Genomic DNA, 23,815 nt, shown 5'->3' with positions numbered 1-23,815 from the left:
TTGGTATGAATTATTGTATGATATATGTAATAAGATGGTATCGATACTCTTCATTTAGTGTGGTCCATGATATAAACCGAAAGTGAAGAATAGATGATCCATCACCCATGTTGGCTCCTTCATTGAATATGGTCCCAAATATCCATTTGACCTTACCCTCTCTTTCAAAGGTTATAACTAATTTTAATTTGTAAGTTTCAGCTTGCAAGTGGACATGTAACTGCCTTGCACATCTCTTTCTTAATTACTTTATGTTTCTGTCTCGGACCGGACATAATTAAGATTGACATAAGTTAATACGAGCTTACATCAAGTTATTGTTAGTGAGAGGTTTGTCATTGTGTTCTAGCCTTCTTCTTGTCAAATACCACTTGTGTTTGATACGCACGTCAACAAACATTAAAAGGGCTTGAAGTGTGACCCTAGAGACTGCCTCCGACGCTCAAATCAGTATGTATCATTGGTAAGGTACTTAAAGTAGCCAAATTTCGAGTGCACAAGGAACTATACTAGTATTTCTTCATGACATAAAACTGTAATTAATGTAAATTGATAAATACTTCAATAAAGACCTAGAATATTTAAGAGAACATGTCTCTTAAAAGCAAAACAAACAGAGTATAAATTATACAATAACAAAGTTATTACAAACTAGTATTGTTTATCATTTTTCAATGCCTCATATAAAGTAAAACTTAACCCCTTCTAAATGGGGAAAGAATGAAAAAGAAATTCTTACACAAAATGATACATAAACAGAAAGTTAGTAAAGAGTACAGAATAGGGATTCAGTGTTCAACAATCTTATCACAACAGCAAAGGCAGTGCATATCATGATCAAGTAACCACCAAGATCACACTAATCTTGATTTAAAAACTCAAAATAACCCATCTAATCTCGAAACAATACTTTATTATTGTGCCTATTTCGAATGCATCTTCCGTAAAAGTATGAGAAAATAGGTGGTTACGGTTTACCTATTGATATGAACTAGATTAGGTGGTCAAGATTGGAGGGAGATAATCGGATTTAGTACCAAGTACCCGGGCCTTTGTATCAGGGAAGAACTCGAAGCCAGGAAGTTCGGTGATGTCTCCTTCGCTAGAAATACCGATAGGGTAGCGAAGAAGGTGACCGGGCAAATCATGCTCAAGAGACTCACTTGAATATAGATCCCAGTACTTGTCTGCAGCTCGGTTTACTTTTGCAACGCAGTCGCTGCTTTCAGGGTGGCCGAAAGTTTCATCAAGCATTCCAAGGTGCTCATACCACAGGGCCATTCGGAACCCATGAATTTGGCCTCGTGCTGGTTCGTTCCTTGTTACCAAGTGGTGTGGTTGGTAGGCCCCCATGGCTATTTCAGAGTCTCTTGCACCATCCATTGATCTTTGGTTGATGTTGGCAGATCCAACAATAATGTATTCATCGTCAACTGCATCAACCGAAACAGTTCATAGATAGCAAAACAATCATAGAACATTACATAGTAAAAACATAAAGTTCATCGGCTAGATGCAACATTCCACTACCACGATGTTAGTAAATGAGAGCAATGAATTTGCTACATTATGTAAATTGAGTTAAGAGCTTTTGTGTAATGTGGCAAATTCAATAGGATAGGAGTATGAGGTTGTATAGGACAACAACTAGGGTGTTCAATGGGTCAGATAAGGGTGGGGTCGGGCTTAAGCAAATATGTGCCGGATTGGATAAGTGCCTAAAAATATTAGTATGGGATTTACATGGGCCGGATTTTGAAACCCCAGCCCAGCCTGACCCGTTTTTATAACTTAAAATTATTATAATCCCTATTAATTAATTTATAATTAAATTATCATTATAATTAAATTGTAGAAACGTTAAATCCTCATTGACATTGTCATTTTATAATACTTAGATTATCCATCAATTATGCTTTTTAAAAGGGCCCGTTTTTGACCCTTATAACCCGTTTTATTTCAATTATAGTATAGTTTGTTTCGGCCCGGCCTATTTTCAACCCTACCGTTACAAACCCTTCTAAAAACGGGCCGAATAAGGGTTCAAAATGGGATCCCAGCCCGTCGCACACCCCTAACAACAACCTTCAAAATTCTGGTAAAGCAGAAACTATATAAGTACAAAGCAACATTACTATAACTATAGGTTAGAATGAACTACATCAACTAAGGCATCTTTAAGTATATAAACTTTTTTTGGCTAAATTAATCTGGACAGGTCATGGGGTCGGGAAAGAAACAGATAAAGAGAGAAGAAAAAGATGTCAAGATCATACCAATCATCATTTTTGAGTGAACATAGATCATAAACCGACGATTCTGCTGGGCTTTTTCATAGTCGGAGTCAGGTTCAGGCTGTTCCAAAGGTTCATATTCACCATCCTTCTTCATCTCCCGGTTGGCCAAGCAGAAAAATGTCAAATAATTCCTCGGATCCTCATCACTACCCTTAGCCCTTAGAGCGGCAATAACATCCTTATACATCATTGTCATTGTCCTCCTTTGCCAGTCTAATATCGCCTGAACGGATCCACTTTCTGGTATTCCCTCTGGCCACATTGGAAGAACTACATAGACGGTGAACCTCTCGTCGGCTTCAATTTTGCTAACTATCTTTAAGGAAAGTTCCTTTGGGATCAAATGTAAGGCACCCACATCCTCGATCTTGATATCATCCGCTTGCTCCCACGCAAATGAACTTCCAAGGAAATATTGATTTTCGATATATATGAAATTCCTTGCACGGCGAATTGCATGGATATAAGCATCTTGGATGCTTCTATCAATAATGTTATCCTTACCACTGACAAGGCCTGCTCTGGCTGCATCTTCAGGAGTGTCGGGGAAACCAAAAGCAGCACCACCATCAATTGACCGAAACAACTGAACATGCCACGTCTCAGGGTCGTCAGGGAAAGTCACTGACGAAGGTGGTATAATATCATCAAGTTCTCTCAGTGAAACGAGTACATCTTTACCGCCCTGCTTTCTCCATCTCTGTTCAAAATTGAACAAGACATCCCAAGCAATAGGTCCCTCGAGACGGGAGTGAATGTCGTGCCAAGGCTCTCTAGGCCCACCTTTTGTTATTGCACCATCGGGAAAGTTAGGCTGATGAAAATCGTCGTGATGTGCAGTGTCGAGTGTCCTGAAAAGCGAATGGAACTGAGTATCATACCTCCCATCACAAAGATCAATACCCCCAACAAAGCTCACAATCCTCCTCTTATCCGAACCTCCCCCGGGCATTGCACTGTCAACGACAACGATCTTCTGGTGATGAGTAAACATAGTAGAGATCTGTAAATCCTGAACTATGCTTCCACCGTCATCAGGATTGCGGGGGCACAAAACACAATGCACCTCAGTATCGCGGAAAAATTGCTCGGTTTCTTCATCGTGTGTGGCCATCAATCCATCTTTTTTCAACACACCAACAGATGTACGGTCATCCCACACAAGCATACAGACCCTCACACCTTCTTCTGCCTTTCTCTTAAGAAGCTCACCAAGGGTCACGTCCCCACCCGGCTTTGGCCTCCTAGAGTCCCTGACCAATGCAATCTCGGTGTATACAGACCATCCGGTAATGTAAATCATGTGTTTTGCATTAGTTATTGCATCAAATACATCTTCCCAGCACCTGTGAGGCTGATAATATTGGCCACCCGCAAGAGGTATTTTCGGAATAAAGTTATCGGGTACATGAGCATCCTGGTACAGAGCGACTTTACACCCTTTCCGTTGTGGGAAAAACGTGTAAGGGACTCCAGGATACTTTCCACTTTTGATACCATGATTGAAGCTGCGCTCTTGGGTAATTTCAAAATATTCCAACTTCACATGAATCTTAGCACCGCTATCAAGAGGGTTCCTGTCCTCATCACATATTTCAACCCATCTGTCAATTTCTTCTCCACCGATAATTTCCTCGACAGGTACATATGCTCTTCCAATCAAAGTTGCTCCGATGGGATTGTCATCTTTCACGGTAAAAACCACATTTGAAGCCAAATGTGCACAGTATATGTGAAATGATTCATACCATCGGGGGTTTGCAGGTTCATTTTCAATTATTCTAGTTCTTCCAACTCTAGCTCTTTCAAGATCAATGGTGGCATACATTTTAGGAGTTCCTTTTCCAAGACCAACAGTCTCCTCAATATTCGCCATAAGCTGCAAATAATGGGCGAATACATCATAATATGAAAAATCATAAACATAACAGATGGAGCCAGTTAGAAACAAGACACTATAACATAAAAAACGTTGATATTTATATGACATGATTTTTGGATGATCCCATATCCAAACAAGTTTTTTAGATGGTTCATAGCCTTATTAATCTATAAACTGCTCTGCGGTGCAGCCTTGTGCCTACTGGGTGAATATTCTATTCAGGACATCGATTCAAAAAGTAGAAAAGATCGCAATATCTTTACAACCAAATTAAAAACATCAGTAAGGTTGGAAACATTCAAGACCAAACCATCTCTATTGAGCAATCAATCATTAAAACCGCAGAAGATTGGGCCTCAGTGATAACCCAAGGGATAGCTATCCTACAACCGTAAATGTAAGGACTGTTTCGGTCTTTGTTTGAGACATTTCTTAGAGTAAATCAGATAGAGATAAGATATAGCCCAATTTTTTGTTCTTTGTATTCATAGATACTTTCATGTCCCTATTCCAGATTGGAAAGAATAAAAAGATTCACACTTTGCAAAGTAAATATGAAGTACTAGTTCTTGGCTTCTATAAAAAGTTTTTACTTCATGATCCAAAAGTTGAACATTTCTTCATCACCAAAGATACTGCTTCTAATTTCTAAGAATTCCTCAATTGCAATCAAAAAATATATTCCACGATTCCCAAAAAAATTCAACTTTGATCTAATTCAATCACCATTTTCAAACACATCTCTATTGATGATGCTCCCTAGAGAGAATATGATTAGCAAAATCACTAATAGAACATAATGTTTATGATTCCCTTCTATATGTGGATCATTGTGGTGCATATTTAACAACCCTTTTTCAAAATACTCCAATAATTAGATCTCATCCAAAAAGATCAAATCAAGCAAAGCAAAAAATAAAAAAAATAAAAAAAAAACAACATATTAGCCCAACAAAACCCACTAAATTCCAATTGATCCACATGAATTCAACTTTAAAATTAGGGAAAATGGAAAGAAAAAAGAAACCTTGCGGAAGACACCAGGATCATTTCCATGGTGAAGTTCACTAGCTTCATAAATGGTAACATGAAGTGTTCCATGTAGCAAAATCTGCGCCATTTTCTTGTTTTACTTTCTTAATAATCTGCAAAATTTAAACCCATCAAATAAATTTCACAAATCAATAAAATTTCTGTACACTATAATGCAATAGACCCAAAATGAAATCAAAAGTAATCGAAGAACAAAATTGGGGTTAAGAAGAACTGAAAGAAAGTATTACATAATTTAGACCCATCAAACAATAATATTTAGACCTATCAAATAATGATATCAGATCCATTTTTATTGCTTTTCATTCTTAATGATCTGCAAAATTTAGACCCATGAGATAATTTTCACAAATCAATAAAATTTCAGTTCATTATACAAATTCAAACAATCTGAAAACCGCGATAGACCCAATATGTAATCAAAAAGCGACTAAAGAATAAAATTGGGGTTATTTAGATTTTAGACCCATCAAATTATAATATTTGACCTATTTTATTGTTTATTGTTGAATGATCTGCAAAATTTAGACCCTTTTATTAATTTTCAAAAATCAATAAAATTTCATAACATAATTAAAATTCAATCAATCTGACAACTGCAATAGACCCAAAATGTAATGAAAATGCAATCAAAGAACGAAATTGGGATTAAGAAGAACAGAGATAGAGAGAATTATTACATGGGAAAGGTGGAAAGTGAATGAGAGATCTGAAAAATGATGAATATAAGGGGAATGAAAGGTGATTGGTATTGGAGTATTTTAATGGTGAATGGATCTAATCTTGAGGAATGGGGATATAATAATAATGGGTGGAATGAATGTGAGTAATCGAGGAGTTCAAGATTAAATTATTGTAAAAAGATCCGAGAAATTAGAAAATTTGTGTCTAATTATTTCATTGGTGGACGTAAAGTTAATTGTACAGCTGCCATTAATGCAGCTTTGTGCTTAAAATTCAGATTTTGAGAGTTGGGACTTGGGAGTGATTGCTCTCTTGCTCTTTAGTCTTCCATGAAAAAAGTGTGAATTTGACCTTGTTAAGGATGTGGATTAGACTAAAGAGAATAAGAGATAAAGAATTGAGGTAGGGGTGACATGATGATTACGATTTACAAAGGTGATGAATAGAGATAACAGACGAGTAAAATTAAACAGTTTTTGCACTGTATTCGTTTTAATTGGGAAGGATATGTATAAGATTATGGTGGGTAATGGGTAGGTGGTGAGTATGAAGTCATATTCGTCTCCATACCCACCCGTTCAGTCCCATATCTATCCCCCCATCTAATAATCACTCGTCCCCCACCCATTAACTCAACATATTACCTATTGGACAAGATTAATATAGAGAGGGCCTTCAAGTTGGGATTGAAGACTAAATTGCTTAAGACATTAGATTTGAAGCGAGCAATATGTAGAGTTTATATTGAATCGACGCCAAATCCAAAAGGGAGACCAAGTAACAAGAATCATAGGAGCAATAAGTGAAATATGGATAAAGTCAATATAGATAAGTTTATGTCAGATGAGATCAGTTGATGAATAATATTTGTTACAGGGATGACAACGACTATTAAAATCCAGTGGAAGTATGTTTTAATGCAAAATTTTGTTTTATTACAAGGTAAACTGAGGGAAGGAAAATGCTAGGTGAAAATTAAACTCATTACCTATACTGAAAAGTGGTACTTGCTCTTCAACTGAAAAGAGAACCGATTCTCAAAAAGCAAAGTTTAGTTTCGTCCATTTTTCATTTAAAACTAAGTAATATTCTTATTATAAATCTTTTTATTATGAAATATTTTTTTTACCAAAATAATCTCATTTATCTAACATATTTTACTAAAACGTAGCACGTATTTATAATTTTGCACATTTTTCTCTCTCCTATATAACAATTTATGATTTTCAAAGCACTTATTTATTACTCTCAACAAGAAATAATTATATAATATTTGATGTTTTTATTTTATGTTTAAGAACCACACTTCAGCTTTACTTAGTCCTATTCATTGTAGGAATTTCTGTTGATCTTTCTCGAGTTGAGGGACTCTTGGTCGCGCTCTCCTTTATGGGTATGAGTTGTCGCCTTCCTTCTCTCCCCAGACTCTGTTCCTAGTTTTTTTATAAGCGAGATACACTTGAAAAAAAGTTTGGATAGTTTTTCTAAAATTTTCAAATCATAAAGGAAGAGTTAGAGCATAACAAAGTTTGGATAGTCATTTTCAAATTCTTAACTTTTTAGTATTTTACTCTTGAAAAAAAGTGGTAGAGTGGACTCAATTACAAAATTAAAATTTTTGATTTATCAAACAACCAAATTTTAGCCAACTATAGATTTTCAAAAAAAAAAAATAGTTCCCAAACACAATAGTATTATTTTCTTTGTATAAGATAAACTCTTGCTAGCATAGCTTAGAATATGAGGTTTTTTGTTTTTCGGTTGATCGTCATCATCATATCCAATGTATCCCACTCATAGAAAACTATGGTCAGGGTTTGGAGAGAGAAGAAAGATGGCAGCTCATACCCATAGAGAAGAGTGCGGTCTTACAAATAGAATAAATAGAAATATGTACAAATAACTAAAAATATAGATAAAAGTAAAGAAGGAGGCTTGGTCAAACAACTAAAAGAAGTGTTTGGTTAATAGATTTTAAACCAGCTGAAAATGTGACTTTTAAGTCAAAATAAAACAGCATCTCATATTAGGTTTTTTTATTAGCTCTATTAGCTTTTGGCTTTTTGACATATTTTTTCTCTACGAAACATCCAACAAATAACAAATAATTTTTACCAAATATTTTCTTAACTATTAATTAGCTTAACAACTAAATTAAGCAGTTGGCCTTTTCAGTATATATTTTCACTTTGTCAAGTAAGTCAACAGCTCCAGCTTACTACTATTTGTAAAATAAACCTATAACTATATTCCAAAAGATAATCAAGAACAATGTATAAATCTAACTTGTGGTATCTTGTAAAGCAATGTAGTACTCTATATATTAAGGAGTGGGAATCGTCGAGGTATTTGTGCAAATAGATAGAATCCAGAGACTCAAAAAACCTATCAAAATGAAAAACGATAATAATTATAAGTGTATGAAAGAACCCTTTTTGTAATTCCTATGATGTAATTGGAGCTTATCGTCAAAAAAGAATCAATTTAGGAAAGCATTGATCGGAGGTCTCATGGTGGCAAGGAAAAAGCTTTTGTTGCGCGAACCCCACAATAAAAAAAGATGGAACACAAGAAGCTCAGTAGCAAGGCAGTCTCATAGTCACCACTTGTCTGTCGTTTCAAGCTTCAAAACAATCAGAAAAAACAATATACCGTTGTCGGCTCGAAGTTCATAAAAAGAAATTGTCAGGTCAGTCACATGACTCATCCTGTTAGTCGAGTATAGCTAACACTACCATGACGCTACGCTGCGCCTGCACCGACATGACTTGCAAACAACGCTGACGCTATATAGCCATATGCGCAACGCTCAGGACCACCTCCCTTCACTTCGCTTCAAAGTCTTAGGCGCAGCTCTTCTAGTCAGAGAAGAGTCTAGTTTTGAACAAGTGCACTCCCAAACTATGAAAGCTTCTATCACGAATGGGAATCATGTGATTCTTTCTATCCCCGTACTTTCTCATTCTTATGGAGTTGTATTCCCTAGGTTATGCAGTTATCTTCCCTGGCCTGACAGTAGTAAATGGAAAATCACTTGACCTTTTTAGCCTTTGCTCCTTCTTTCCGGTGTGCAGTATCGGAAAACCTGAGATAACGACGATCTACTTCTTAGCTGCTGTGAAAGTTAGCGTCTTAAATAAGTGCTTGCTGCTTCTGCTCTTATAGTTAGAGAACGCACTAAAGGCATACCTTATATCAGGGGCATGAATACACTGCTTTCACACTCGAACTCTCCTACTGTGTGCTGTGTGTGCTTTCAAGCAATAAGACTGCTTGCTAAACGAACCACTGCTGACGAAGTGCCCTCATACCTGCACTAGCACTTAAATAAAACCTTCTTTTAGGAAAGAAAGGGGTAAGCTGTAGACATTTGCTTAGGTTATTAAGGCACTGCAGTCTTCTTCTTTCGAACTCGATGCTCTCTTGTTCTTTCTAGCTTTACTGCTGTTCTTAGTTATGGATGGGCTTTTCTTCCTGGTGCTTCCCTTCTTGCGCTTCGGTTCTTTTGAGACAATCAATCACTTTAGCTATACTCTGTTAGTACCAATTCTGACTCTTCTGCTATCGCTCCAGAGCGTATTGTATTGATCTCAAAACAGAACTGAAAGAATATTTGAGGCAAGTTACACTGTAAGGAAAGAGAAGCAATATTAAGTCCTAATTCAACCGGAAAGTGAAGTTACAGAATCTTAAGAATGAATGAAGTTCGGAAATAGTCAGTTTCGAGCTGCTCTTACTTGCTCTTGTTCGTTCCTCTACCTAGGATCGAGTAACTTCATTCCAATCCCTGGAACTGAAGGACTCCAGACAGCTGGCACGGCTTCCCTCACTTCTTCTTCTTCAACTTAAACGGATCTTATTTCTGCAACTAGCAAGAAAACAAACTCAATAGGCTAACGCGCTCAAACCAACAAGCAAGCACTAAGTCAACCCTGTCGCTATCGGTAGATAAAACTTTCTCTTGCTACGCATTCTTGCAGGTCATTCGCATCCATCCTCCCTCTTCGAGTAAGTTCAGTTCTCTCATACCTCTCCTTGTCAGTCGAGCAATTGAATACCTATCCCTAACAGTCGAGGTACCGCAACCCTTCCCTATTGGTGTCAATCCTCTCCCGTAGGCTTGAGAAAGCAGTAAAGAGTAAGGTTTCTGCTGAGTTCGAGTTCAGAGTTGAGCAAGTTGGATAATTGTCTCTTAGTAGTAAGTCTCAGTATGAGTAATAAGTAAAGTAACTCCCCTTGTGAGTTTTCCTCCTTATAATCAACCCTCATATATATATACATATATATATATATATACATATATATATATATATACATATATATATATATATATATATACATATATATATATATATACATATATATATATATATATATATACATATATATATATATATATATATATATACATATATATATATATATACATAATATATATATATATATACATATATATATATATATACACATAATATATATATATACATACATATATATATATATACATATATATATATACATAATATATATATATACATAATATATATATATACATATATATATATATATACATATATATATATATATACATATATATATATATATATATATATATGTATGTATATATATATATATATGTATATATATATATATATATATATATATATACATACATATATATATATATACATACATATATATATATATATATACATATATATATATATATATATATATATATATATATATATATATATATATATATATATATATATATATATATATATACATACATATATATATATATATATGGTCGCGTTCAGGTGCAAACCACGGTTCTATGCGAACCGTGAGAACCAAAAAATGTGTTACCTTTTTACAGAAAACGTGCTACTTTTACATAAAAACTGTGTTACTTTTGTTTTTAAAAAAATTTGGTACTTTTTACCAAAAAACAGTAACTGTCAGAAAAAATACAAATCCAAAGTAAGACGTTTTTCTGAAAAAAGTAACACCTTTTTATGTTCTCACAATTCTCATATAAAGATGGTTTTCACTTGAACTTCTCCATATATATATATATATATGTATGTATATATTACACTACCTTTAAAATGAATGCATTCTTTCGAAATGATCCCTCACGAATAACTACTTTTTGAAGAAGCTCTTCCTAAAATTACTCATAAAGATAATTTTCAACCATTCAACCCTAAAATCACATTGAATGAAGAAACGAATGAGAAAAAGGTATATAAATTTTGTATTTTTTATATGTGGATGGTTAAAACTTGAATTTGATGCGTTTACATCTCCAATTCAATCAAACAACTCTAAGAAAAAGTAATTAAAATTATATAAATTCAAAAATAAAAGGATGATAAAAGGTATGTAAATTGGAAATTATAAAAATGAAGAAATGATGAACGAGGGATGTTGATAATGCCGATAAACATAGTTGCAGAATGAAGAAGATGATCATAAAAAGATAAAAAAAAAATCTGACTTTTGTTAGTACATACTTATTTTGTATATCATGTGTTAAATTTGTGATTTAAACAAACCAATTTGACAAATAAAAATTGCATCGATTTCAGTATGTACTTTAATACGTAAAAACCTACTTTAATTAATACTTAAACATACCTACTTTAAATGGTTAATACACTAACTTTAATACTTAAAGTACTTACTTTAAATAGTTATAACACCTACTTTAGTACTTCTACTTACATTAAGTGGTTAAAACATCTACTTTAATACTTAAAGATACATATTTTAAATATTTAAAACACATATTTTAATACTTACAAATACTTAGTTTAAATGGTTATAACCATAAATGCTTGATGAAATGTGAATCTAACGTAAATAACAGAAGCGCATGATACTTCAAAGATTTTATTTTTTTAAAATAAAATGTTAGGCAGGCCCAAATAACACAATTATCAAAGAGATCTTCCCTTTTGAGAATTTGTGTTTACATTTGATATTGAAATTCAACACAATATAACTTTTGTGAGTAGTTTTTTAATTATTTTTTCAGTATGAAACGTCGTGAGAATAAGGTGAGGAAAGAAGAGGATTGGTAGATGAGAACAATGAGAATTAAACATATATCCATTTTAAAAAGAATATTATATGCTCTAACTGAAATAAAATTCAATATTTCCAACAAAAGACATTATAAATTTAAGAATGTCTACAAGGTACGCATATGATAACATGTCTCTTTGATGTTTAATTGATTTAATTTGCTCTATTTTATGTTTTAATTATTGGATCAATAATTTTATTACAACTATCTTTTGGTACATAAATTTATTTAAATTGCGCAATCAAATCCTTTAATCAAGTGCTCTTAAAAAGTATGCATATTAAAATTGAATTGATATTGAAAGTAATAATAGCAGGATTAGACATAGCTGACAAAGAAAAAAAATAAACATAAAAGCTCACAAACATTAAATCTTTTATTAAAAAATAATAAAAATTTTAATTTAATAACATCCATCAAAAACATTCCATGAGTAACATCATATAATAAAATCACATTAAAATGGGCAACATATTATATTGTCATTGGATAGATCATAGACTTTGAAACATAAGAAGGTAATCCTCAAGATGCCATCAAATCAATAAAAATTGGGAAGTTCTTTCCTTCTTGGTAAGATTTATCCTTTATCTTATGTTGATTATGTATGTGAAAGAGTAGTATATATTAATACATAATCTATTTCATCTTATACAACACTATATCATGAATCTAGCATGCAATAATCTAAAATTTCCTTTTATTATTAATACCATTCAAATATACAACTAATATTAACAAAGATTTATGCTTAATAAATAATGGATAAACTTAGACTTCATATTGTATTGTAATTGTTAATCAAGGGTTAAAGTAAAGGGATTAAGATGGTGAGTTCTTAAAACATTATGCTAAGTTATAGATAATATTTGAAGATATTGGAATATTTTGATTGTAAACAGTATTTTCATCGTTATAAGGATATGGCTATGTATATTCAACATTTTCTAGTCTAGTTTAGGTAAGAGCCACTTATATTATTTATTTTATTTTTTTGGTTGATTTTTGAATTTTTGTTGGTGAAACGTGAAATGCCTAAAAAAAGGTGTTTGAAAAATAATTTGAACGCTTGCTAAAAAGTTGTCTATTAAGCCAATACCAAAAACTACGAATATCGAATATGAATAGCTTTTTCATTCATTTTTTCTGTAACAGTTCAACCAATAATTATTTGTCAAACATATATTTTTTGAATTATGTTGTTTTTATTTGATACTTCATATATCTAATTAATTAATCTGTTCGTCTTAATTTTAGGAGAAATACGTATTAATATTGGTCTCATATATTTTGAGCTTTGTGATGTTGAGGAATGAAGTATTATATGCACAACCTACTCATTACTCAATCATTCAATGTGATGAATTTTGGCGCAGTTGGAGATGGAATTAAGGATGATTCTCAGGCAAGTTGAAGTATATACTAGGCGTAGTATATTTATTATTAAAAACAAAAATTTTAGAAAAATTTATTCAAAATAAATTTCTTAAGATATATAAGGTAGAATTTATAATTTGTGGTGGGTATGGACACTCCCATAATTTACGTCCATTGACTAGAATATATTTTATATCATACATTATAATATTAAAGGGAAAATTTTTCAGGCATTTACAAGAGCCTGGGAAGCAATTTGTAAAGTGAAAACGCAAAGAGTCATCCTTCAAATTCCAAAAGAAAAAAATTTTTTGGTAAAACCTTTGAAATTCATGGGTCCATGCAATTCTCCTAATATCAATATTCAGGTACTAATAAAAATTTAATATTCATTAAGTAATCAAGTTCATCACTTTTTTTTTTGCTTTTCTACCTTGAAAGATTATCTTTTCAGCATATATATATATATATATATATATATATATATATATATATATATATATATATATATATAATTTTCTCTCTCTATTTTTTCTATAAGAATTCTCTAACCTATTTTATGAATAAAAAAATATTCTTTTTCTTAATCATATTATGAATCCAAATTTATCTCTCTAATTGAGGATGTTATTTGATAAACCAGATCTACTGACCATCCCTTTATTATTTTCGCATGCAAGTAATTTAAAGTAAGCTTTTAATTTTTTTTGGCAAAAGATTTTCTATTATCAGAATAAGAAATACACATTCTAAATTAAAAAGGAGTCTTTTCAAACTTAATTGCATCAGTATGAAAACGAGATCCACTTTCTATGAAGGATTTCCCTGCCCCACTCTTCATGTCCATCGAAGCTCTTCATGTCCATCGAAGCTGAGGGGGGGTCCAAACTACCAAAAAGCCACAAATCGGCATAATAAGCTATACAAACAAAATGCCTATACATTGACTATAGAGCAAGGCCTAGCTAACATATTAGTAAACTTTTAATTTATTCATAATATAAAAATCAAGTCTTTTATAGATTTTATCTAAAAAAAATTATCATTTAAAAAGATTATTAAGCGATTTAAGTAGAAAATAAAAAAATAATAAGCTAAGTTATTATGTTCAATATTTTTAATTGTATGCATTAAGTATATACAAAACTTATCATTTAGTTAAACATTTTAAGATTTAATTTATTCGGTCTCATTTTTAATGTTGTAAGATAGGAACATATAAAATGAGATCAGCTAAACAAATATTCAATTAAATACATAATCTAAAATACTTTTTTTTTATTTTAAAATACTCTTTATCTTATCTTAATCATAATATATAAAATATACACAAACTACTCTCGAAAAATAAGGTATATACGAAAAATATTAAAGATAGATTATATATTTTTTGCAATATAATCTTATATTGTTGATAATAATAAATGGTGGTGTAGGTTTCAGGGAAAATGGTTACACCAAATGCACCATCCGATTATCCAAAACCAACGGCTAAGAGTTTGTTAATATTCACAAAAATGGATGGACTTACTCTTAATGGAGGTGGTACTATTGATGGTAGAGGACTTAATTGGTGGAAATCTTGTGTAGTGAGTTTTTTTCCATTTATTTTAAATACTATTAATCTGTTTTTTAAAATTTGTTATATTTTTGACTGTGATTATATACATAAAAAAATTTATAATATAGCGACTTTTAGTAAAGGAAAAGAGAATAATAACTCTTAATAATATTTTAAAATTTATTTATTTATTCTTTATTATTTTTGCAGGGACATATATTGACTTGTGATGGAAGACCATCTGTAAGTTTAATTCATAAATACATAAATCATTAATGTAATGTTTGAGAACAACTATTTCATTTCAAATTATGGATTTCAATTATGAAATCATAAATGGAGAATTTGAGAATGATAAGATTTGGATTGCCATTTTCAAATTCTCAACTTTAACTACTTAAAAAACAATGGTGGAATTTGATCCAAATTCAAATTTGAAATTTTTTTAATTTGCCAAACAATAAATTTTAGTCAATTTTAAATTTTCAAATAAAATCATCGTTTCCATAGCATAATATATTTTGTTTTGAGTTTAACTCAAATGCCTACTGTTGAATGTATAAGCTGACTCAAGCACATCATGCTTTGGCTCTGAATCAGCAAATAACAAGAAGGCTCTCAATGTGTTGCACGTGGATTCAAGAAATGTAAAAGAGTCTTCAAGAAGCTTGTCAAGAGTTAGTTATTCTGGATCCTAGTCAGTATAGTTTGTTAGGTTAGTTAGGAGTTAGTTAGGAGCTTGACATGTATAGGTTGTTATCCTTATAAGTAGTTTCCTATATATAGATACCTTTATCTCTTGTTCTTTAATTCAATCAAGCAAAGTTAATGAATTCAATCTTATCTTTCTCTTAATTAAATATAATAAAATTGAGTAGATTTAATTCAATACGGAATGAAAATTTAAACCTATATTTATTCTTTTAATCTTTATAAAAGCTACAAATAAATTTTAATTTCGCTTCTAATAAGAACAATGGTAACTTGTTTTATCAACACACCGCGGCATTTATTCATTGCAACAATTTAAGTATTCAGAGCTTGAGATTCATGGATAGCCCAGCAAATCATATATCTCAATAGACAATTGCAATGGTGTTGTTATTTCACAGCTCAAAATATATGCACCTCTAGATAGTCTTAACACCGATGAAATTGACATCGTTTTTTCAACTGGAGTTGTCATCCGAAAATGTATCATCACAACAGGTAAAATTTTTCATTTTAAATTTCCTGTCAAACCAAACAACGAAAAAATAGCAAAAATAGTTTTTTCAAAATAGTTTTATACTAAGTATGTTTTGGACATGCATCTTGATTGTTTTGTATGCATACCAGGTGACGATTGTATAGCAATTACAAACGAGTCACGTAACATAAACATTACTAAAGTCTATTGCAGTCCAGGGCATGGCATCAGGTAATATTTGTCTATTATAATTTTAAATATGTATAACAAATAATTTTTTAGTTGACTTTCAATTTTTAGTTTTTTAGTTTATTAGATAACAAAAAAAAGGATAATTCGAATATACATCAAAATAAAAAATGTAGTTTTTTCAATAGATTTGACTTTTTATTTAATAAACATTTAATAATCAGCAGACAGTTTTCAAACATAACTTTTATAAATACAGTTTACTAAAAATCAATTATCAAACACCCCTTGGATTATACTTGCTTTCACAATATTTTCAAATCCCATTTCTAATGACTAATGGAAGGTCAAAATTGGATACATGTCTACATAAATATTTGTGAGACTAGTATTGGAAGCTTAGGCAAAGTTGGGAGTGATTTTGTGGAGAAATCCCATTTTTATTGACCAATACTATTGTCCTCCACAAAATTGTGCAAATCAAGTGAGAAATTAAAATTCATCTTTTTAACCTCACTTAATCCTGTTTAGCTTAACTGATTTTTATTAATTAAGTCAACTGATTTTTATTAATTCAACTGATTTTTACTGATTGAAGCCGAATTTAGTTTTTACTGATTGATATTGATTTTTACTAATTAAAACTGATTTTAGTCATAAATTATTAGTGAATTTTACGGATTAAAACTGACTTTTACTAATTTTAACTGTTTTTTGCTATTTTTTTAACGTAAACTAAATAGAACCTTAATAAAAGTAAAAGTTGAATCCACCACTACATATTGCTCCCTCTATCCTTTAAGTGACAAACAGTTTTTTAAATCATATGGTGCAAATTCAATGGATCAAATAAAGGGAGTGTGTTATTATATAGTCGTTCTCGTTCTTTCGTTTTGAATTTATCAAATAAGTTGTTTTTCGTTTTAATTTCTTAATCATCAATATACAATGCAGACAAGTGCAGTGAAAATAAGCGATAAATCGTTTAAAAGAATGAAAAGAAAATCAAGCTCAGAAAGTGCAATAAAATTGCATTGTAGTGAAAGGTTTTGTTTTAATGCCGATGTTCGAACTACACAATCAGACAATATACCCAGTGTTCATACTTGCCTCCACAAATAACTAAATAAATAGTATACCGTTTGTCTGTTTAAATTTGCACCATACTACTAAAAAACAATTATACAGACTGAGGGAGTATGTATTTTTTTAATACTAGCAATTAGTAGTAGTTAGAATATTATTGAGATGAGATTAGTGGTTCCCTAATTTATTGTAATTTTAGTTATTAATTGAATCAATAAAATCTGTTTAATTACATTGTAAGCAATTTGACAATACTTCTAAACCTATTTTCTGAAACTCATTTAAGAAGGATTTAGGTTCTGATGTAGGATCACCTACATCTAGTTCTCATGAGCTAACCTGGATCAATACCATGATTTATCATATGGAAGATGCTCAAATTCAAGGTTTAAATGTCAAGTCTTTTAATTTTGTAATCATGAACTAAGTCTTCTTTAATTTGAATCTTTATTTTGTATTTTCATTTTTATAATGAAACAAAGTCTTAGAGATGATTAAGCCAGGTTTAGGATCAAGCTTAATCATGTCTCATGTTTAGTTAGTCGAGTTGTAATTTTTATTTTATTGAGTCTAATATTTATTTTGCTCATGGGACGTTTTTTACAAAATTAAAATGCATGGATCAAAACAACCAATCAGATTCTCCAAATTGAGCCGTTGCATTCTTCAAAACTAGCTGATTTACAACAGCCATATGTTATGAAGATTGAGTGGGATTTTTATGATAATATCTCTTACAAATCAGCCACAAATAATCCCAAGAAGATAGAAGAGCTGATTTGCAAATCCCAAAGAAAAATTAGCTGTTAGAGACAACAAAACTAGCTGTTAGAGACAACAAAAAAAAAATCAGCAAAAATCTCCTTGTTCTTTTACTAGCTGTTGCATTTTATTGCCATTTTGGTTGTACTTTCATTTTCAAAGTTTGTACTCATTGCTGAATGCTTTAGTATAAATAGGATGTATGCACTCTTGTAATTCACAACCTGATTTTTACATTCTGAATACAAAACAACCTTTGAGCAAATTCCTTTGTTCTCTCTTTGCAATTTACTTTAACTTGGATTGGTTTTAGTAAGTTGAAGTTCCTATACTTTTCATTCTTTTGGCTTAAAGTTTGAATGTGTTCTTAGGAGCCCTTGGTTTTAATTTGTGGTGAATCTGTATCAAATTAATCCTTGGATCAGCCATTTTCAAGTTGTTCAATTCAACATATCTTTTCTTAGTTCTTCTTATTACAAAACCCACAAAATCACAAAAAAAAAAAAAAAAAAAAAAAATATTTTACAATACAACCTAAACTTTCAGCCTTAATTGCTGAATTCCGAAACCTTGAAACATACGTGTGCATATAGTTTGGTCCTTGTTCAAAACATAGCCAACCTATATCATCTTGGTATCAGAGCCAAGGCTACGCTCCGAGCCTTAATTTTGTTCATTCGCAAAGCAAAAAACACCATGTCTCAAAGTGGTGAAGGAGAAACAAGTGATTTGAGCAGAATTGTTGAAGAGCAAAATGCCACCATTAATTACTTACGAGCCCAGCTTAAAGAGTTTCTAGACCTAAAACGCACCTTAAGGGAAGGTGGGGATTATGAGTCTGAAAGTCCTAAAGTTAATAGGCAAACAAGCCGTGGAGATGATCTTAAAGTCGACATTCCAGAATTTGAAGGAAGATTAGATGGAGATGAGTTCCTTGAATGGGTAAGAACTGTTGAAAGAGTATTTGATTACAAGAATACGGATGAAGAAAAGAAGGTAAAGATAGTAGCCTTAAAATTGCGCAAATATGCTTCTACTTGGTGGGCTAGCAAATGTGCAAAACGAGAAAGAGAAGGGAAAGACAAGATTAGATCATGGGAAAAGATGAAAAAGCAAATGAAGGAAAAGTTTCTGCCTTCATACTACATGCAAGAGAATTTCACCAAACTTCAACATCTACAACAAGATGGCAGGAGTGTAGAAGAGTATGGTCGAGAGTTTGAGACAATGATCATGAGATGCGACCTTAAGGAGGATGATCATCAAACTTTGGTAAGATTTTTAAATGGTTTAGATTCAAAAATCAGAAACATTGTTGAATTACAACCTTATGCTTGCCTTGATGATTTAATTAACCTTGCACATAAACTGGATAAACAACAAAGAACTAAAATGAAGGAAACCTCACGTTTCACTTCAACAAGAACGACCAATTTTAATTCCTACCAAAAGAACACTCCCCATTCCTATTCTAAAGCCCATTCACAAGATTCAAAAGCTTTGCAAAACAATAATTCAAATCAGCCCCTAAGCATGCCCAATACAACCAAACCAAACACCAATTCATTCACACCTAGGAGATGTTTTAAGTGTCAAGGCCTAAGACATATTTCTTCCGAATGCCCAAACCGAAAAATGGTGAACTTGGTTGAATTTGATATCATCAAGAGGAAAGCGAGGAGGATTTCTGTGATGATGCTGAACTTGATGAGGAAATGATATATCCGGATGAAGGAGAATTATTGGTTATGCGAAGAGCTCTTAGTGGGGTCAAAGCCAAAGATCCAAACCCACAAAGGGAAGCAATATTCCACACGAAATGTACGGTTAAAGGTAAGATCTGTTCGCTTATCATTGATGGAGGAAGTTGCACTAATGTCGCTTCAAAGACCATGGTGGACAAGCTTAATCTCACCGCCTCTCCACACCCCGAGCCATACATGATTCAATGGTTGAATCAAAACAAAGGTATTCCTGTAAACTCTCAAGTTTTGCTTTCATTTTCCATTGGTAATAGTTATAAGGAGAGTCTTTTATGTGATGTTATACCTATGGATGCATGTCATGTTTTATTAGGTAGGCCGTGGCAGTATGATAGGAAAGTTATGCATGATGGTTTTAAAAACACACATACTTTTGTTTTAAATAACAAAAAGATAACTTTGGCACCATATGCACCTAATGCTAATTCTAAATTGCAAGCAACTTTAACTAATTTTTATTCTTTAATTCCTATACTTAAAAGTGAACAACATGAATTTGAGGAACGAAAAGAATTGTTATTGCTAAATGACGAAACTGAATCTGTTTTGCATGATCACCCTTTGATTGAACCTTTGCTTGATGAATTTGCATATGTTTTTCCTAATGAAATACCAAACGGACTTCCACCTAAAAGGGATATACAACATAAAATTGATTTCATTCCCGGTTCCTCATTGCCTAACAAACCAGCCTATAGGACTAATCCTAAGGAAACTGAAGAAATTAGGAGACAAGTTGATGATTTGTTAGCTAAAGGTTTGATTAGAGAATCCATAAGTCCTTGTGCCGTTCCTACTTTACTTGTGCCTAAAAAGAATGGAGAAATGAGGATGTGTGTGGATAGTAGAGCCATCAATAGAATCACTATCAAGTATAGATTTCCCATACCTAGACTTAATGATTTGTTAGATGATCTATATGGTTCTAAAGTTTTCTCTAAGATTGACCTTAGGAGTGGATATCACCAAGTTAGAATCCATGAGGGGGATGAGTGGAAAACCGCATTTAAGACTAAGGAAGGACTTTATGAATGGTTAGTTATGCCCTTTGGTTTATCTAATGCACCTTCTACCTTTATGAGACTTATGAACCAAACCTTGAAGCCTTTCTTAGGTCACTTTGTAGTGGTTTATTTTGATGATATTTTGGTGTATAGTCAAAGTGAAGATGAACATGTTGATCATTTACGTCAAGTGTTTAGTGTGCTAGCTAAGGAGAAGTTATATGGTAACTTGGAGAAATGTCAATTCTTTTCGGAGTCAGTTAAGTTTCTTGGATTTATTGTGTCAATTGAGGGGATAAAAGCGGATGTAAAGAAAGTTGAAGCTATTAGAGACTGGCCTATCCCTACCACCATTCACCAAGTTAGATCATTTCATGGTTTAGCTTCTTTTTATAAGAGGTTTGTCCCAAACTTTAGCTCAATCATGGCCCCTATCACCGAACTCACAAAACTTAAGACTTTTGAGTGGAATTCCAAAGCACAAGCAGCCTTTGACACCATCAAAAACAAACTTACCACCGCACCTGTTCTAGCTTTACCTAATTTTGATGATATTTTTGAAGTAGAGTGTGATGCATCTGGGGTAGGTATTGGAGGTGTCCTTACTCAAAACAACAAACCCCTTGCTTACTTTAGTGAGAAGCTCAATGATGCTAAGAGGAAATACTCAACTTATGATAAGGAGTTTTATGCTATCATTAGATGTTTAGAGCATTGGAGACACTACTTGATTGCCAAAGAATTTGTGTTACATTCTGACCATGAGGCCTTAAAGTTCATTCAAAGCCAACACAAACTTCAATCTAGACATGCTAAGTGGGTCGAGTTCCTACAAACCTTTCATTTCACCATTAAACACAAAGCGGGTAAACTAAACACCGGAGCTGATGCTTTATTTAGGAGATACTTGCTTTTGAGTACTTTGAATACTAAGGTTGTGGGAATGGAATTGTTAAAGGAATGCTATATTGATGATGTTGATTTTGGAGGAGTTTTCGAAAAATGCCATAATAAGCCTCAAGGACTTTTTTACATCTTCCAAGGATATCTTTTTCGAGGAAACCAATTGTGTGTGCCTAGACATAGTGTTAGGGAGACTTTGATTAAGGAGTATCATGAAGGAGGACTTGGAGGACATTTTGGAGAAGAGAAGACCATAGCTTTAGTAAGTGAGACCTTCTATTGGCCCAAGCTTGCTAAGGATGTCATTCATGTTATCAAGAGATGTGTGCAATGTTTAAAAGCCAAAGCCCACAAAACATCTCAAGGTCTTTACCAACCTCTTCCTACGCCACAAAACCCATGGGAGGATGTGAGTTTAGATTTCATCACTGGACTTCCTAGAACCTCTAACAATAAGGATTCCATCATGGTTGTTGTTGATAGGTTTTCTAAGATGGCTCACTTCATTGCTTGTCATACTACTCATGATGCCGTTAATATTGCTAACCTTTACTTTAAGGAGATAGTAAGACTACACGGGATAGCAAGAAGCATAGTGAGTGATAGAGATTCAAAGTTTCTTAGTCATTTTTGGCTTACTTTGTGGAGAAAAATGGGAACAAAGCTTAACTTTAGTAGTTCTAGCCACCCCCAAACTGATGGTCAAACCGAAGTAACCAATAGGACCTTAGGAACCTTGTTGCGTGCTCTCATTACAAAGAATCCTAAACAATGGGAACAATTGCTACCACATGCTGAATTTGCTTATAATCGCGTTCCTAGCAAGACCACAGGGTTTTCTCCTTTCTTTGTGGTTTATGGCCTTAACCCATTAACCCCTATAGACCTTACGCCTTTTCCTACACCATTGAAGTTCAGTCACGATGCCGAGTTGAGAGCTAATGAAATTCAAAAGGTGCATAAGCAAGTTGTGGAAAGGATTGAGAAAATGAATGAGAAGGTTAAAGAAAGAGTGGATCAAAAGAGAAAAGAGGTGATTTTCAAAGAAGGTGACTTAGTATGGATTTACTTGAGAAAGGATAGGTTTCCCATCCAAAGAAAATCAAAATTAAGTGCTAGAATTGATGGACCTTTTGAAATTTTGGAGAAAGTAAATGACAATGCTTACAAACTAGAGCTACCTAGTAGCTATGGTGTGTCCTCTACATTTAATGTTGCAGATTTAATTCCATTCCATGAAGAGGATACGTTACCAAGCTTGAGGTCAAGCTTCTCCAAAGAAGGGGAGGATGATGTAGGATCACCTACATCTAGTTCTCATGAGCTAACCTGGATCAATACCATGATTCATCATATGGAAGATGCTCAAATTCAAGGTTTAAATGTCAAGTCTTTTAATTTTGTAATCATGAACTAAGTCTTCTTTAATTTGAATCTTTATTTTGTATTTTCATTTTTATAATGAAACAAAGTCTTAGAGATGATTAAGCCAGGTTTAGGATCAAGCTTAATCATGTCTCATGTTTAGTTAGTCGAGTTGTAATTTTTATTTTATTGAGTCTAATATTTATTTTGCTCATGGGACGTTTTTTACAAAATTAAAATGCATGGATCAAAACAACCAATCAGATTCTCCAAATTGAGCCGTTGCATTCTTCAAAACTAGCTGATTTACAACAGCCATATGTTATGAAGATTGAGTGGGATTTTTATGATAATATCTCTTACAAATCAGCCACAAATAATCCCAAGAAGATAGAAGAGCTGATTTGCAAATCCCAAAGAAAAATTAGCTGTTAGAGACAACAAAACTAGCTGTTAGAGACAACAAAAAAAAAATCAGCAAAAATCTCCTTGTTCTTTTACTAGCTGTTGCATTTTATTGCCATTTTGGTTGTACTTTCATTTTCAAAGTTTGTACTCATTGCTGAATGCTTTAGTATAAATAGGATGTATGCACTCTTGTAA

General features: G+C 32.6%; 1 protein-coding gene across 1 annotated transcript; it reads right to left on the bottom strand.

Moving 5' to 3' along the window:
• Positions 1-578: 578 nt before the first annotated feature.
• LOC130811911 (phospholipase D alpha 1) lies at positions 579-6,608 on the bottom strand. Its single transcript, XM_057677936.1, has 4 exons — positions 5,913-6,608; positions 5,207-5,324; positions 2,277-4,176; positions 579-1,433 (listed from the first exon to the last, which is right to left on the bottom strand). The coding sequence occupies exons 2-4, from the start codon at positions 5,297-5,299 to the stop codon at positions 997-999; spliced, it is 2,430 nt and encodes an 809-aa protein (XP_057533919.1). The 5' UTR covers positions 5,300-5,324; positions 5,913-6,608; the 3' UTR covers positions 579-996.
• Positions 6,609-23,815: the final 17,207 nt, after the last annotated feature.

This window comes from Amaranthus tricolor, chromosome 1 (genome assembly GCF_026212465.1).
Source record: "Amaranthus tricolor cultivar Red isolate AtriRed21 chromosome 1, ASM2621246v1, whole genome shotgun sequence".
NCBI lineage: Eukaryota > Viridiplantae > Streptophyta > Magnoliopsida > Caryophyllales > Amaranthaceae > Amaranthus > Amaranthus tricolor.
This window is presented reverse-complemented; position numbering and strand designations above follow the sequence as displayed.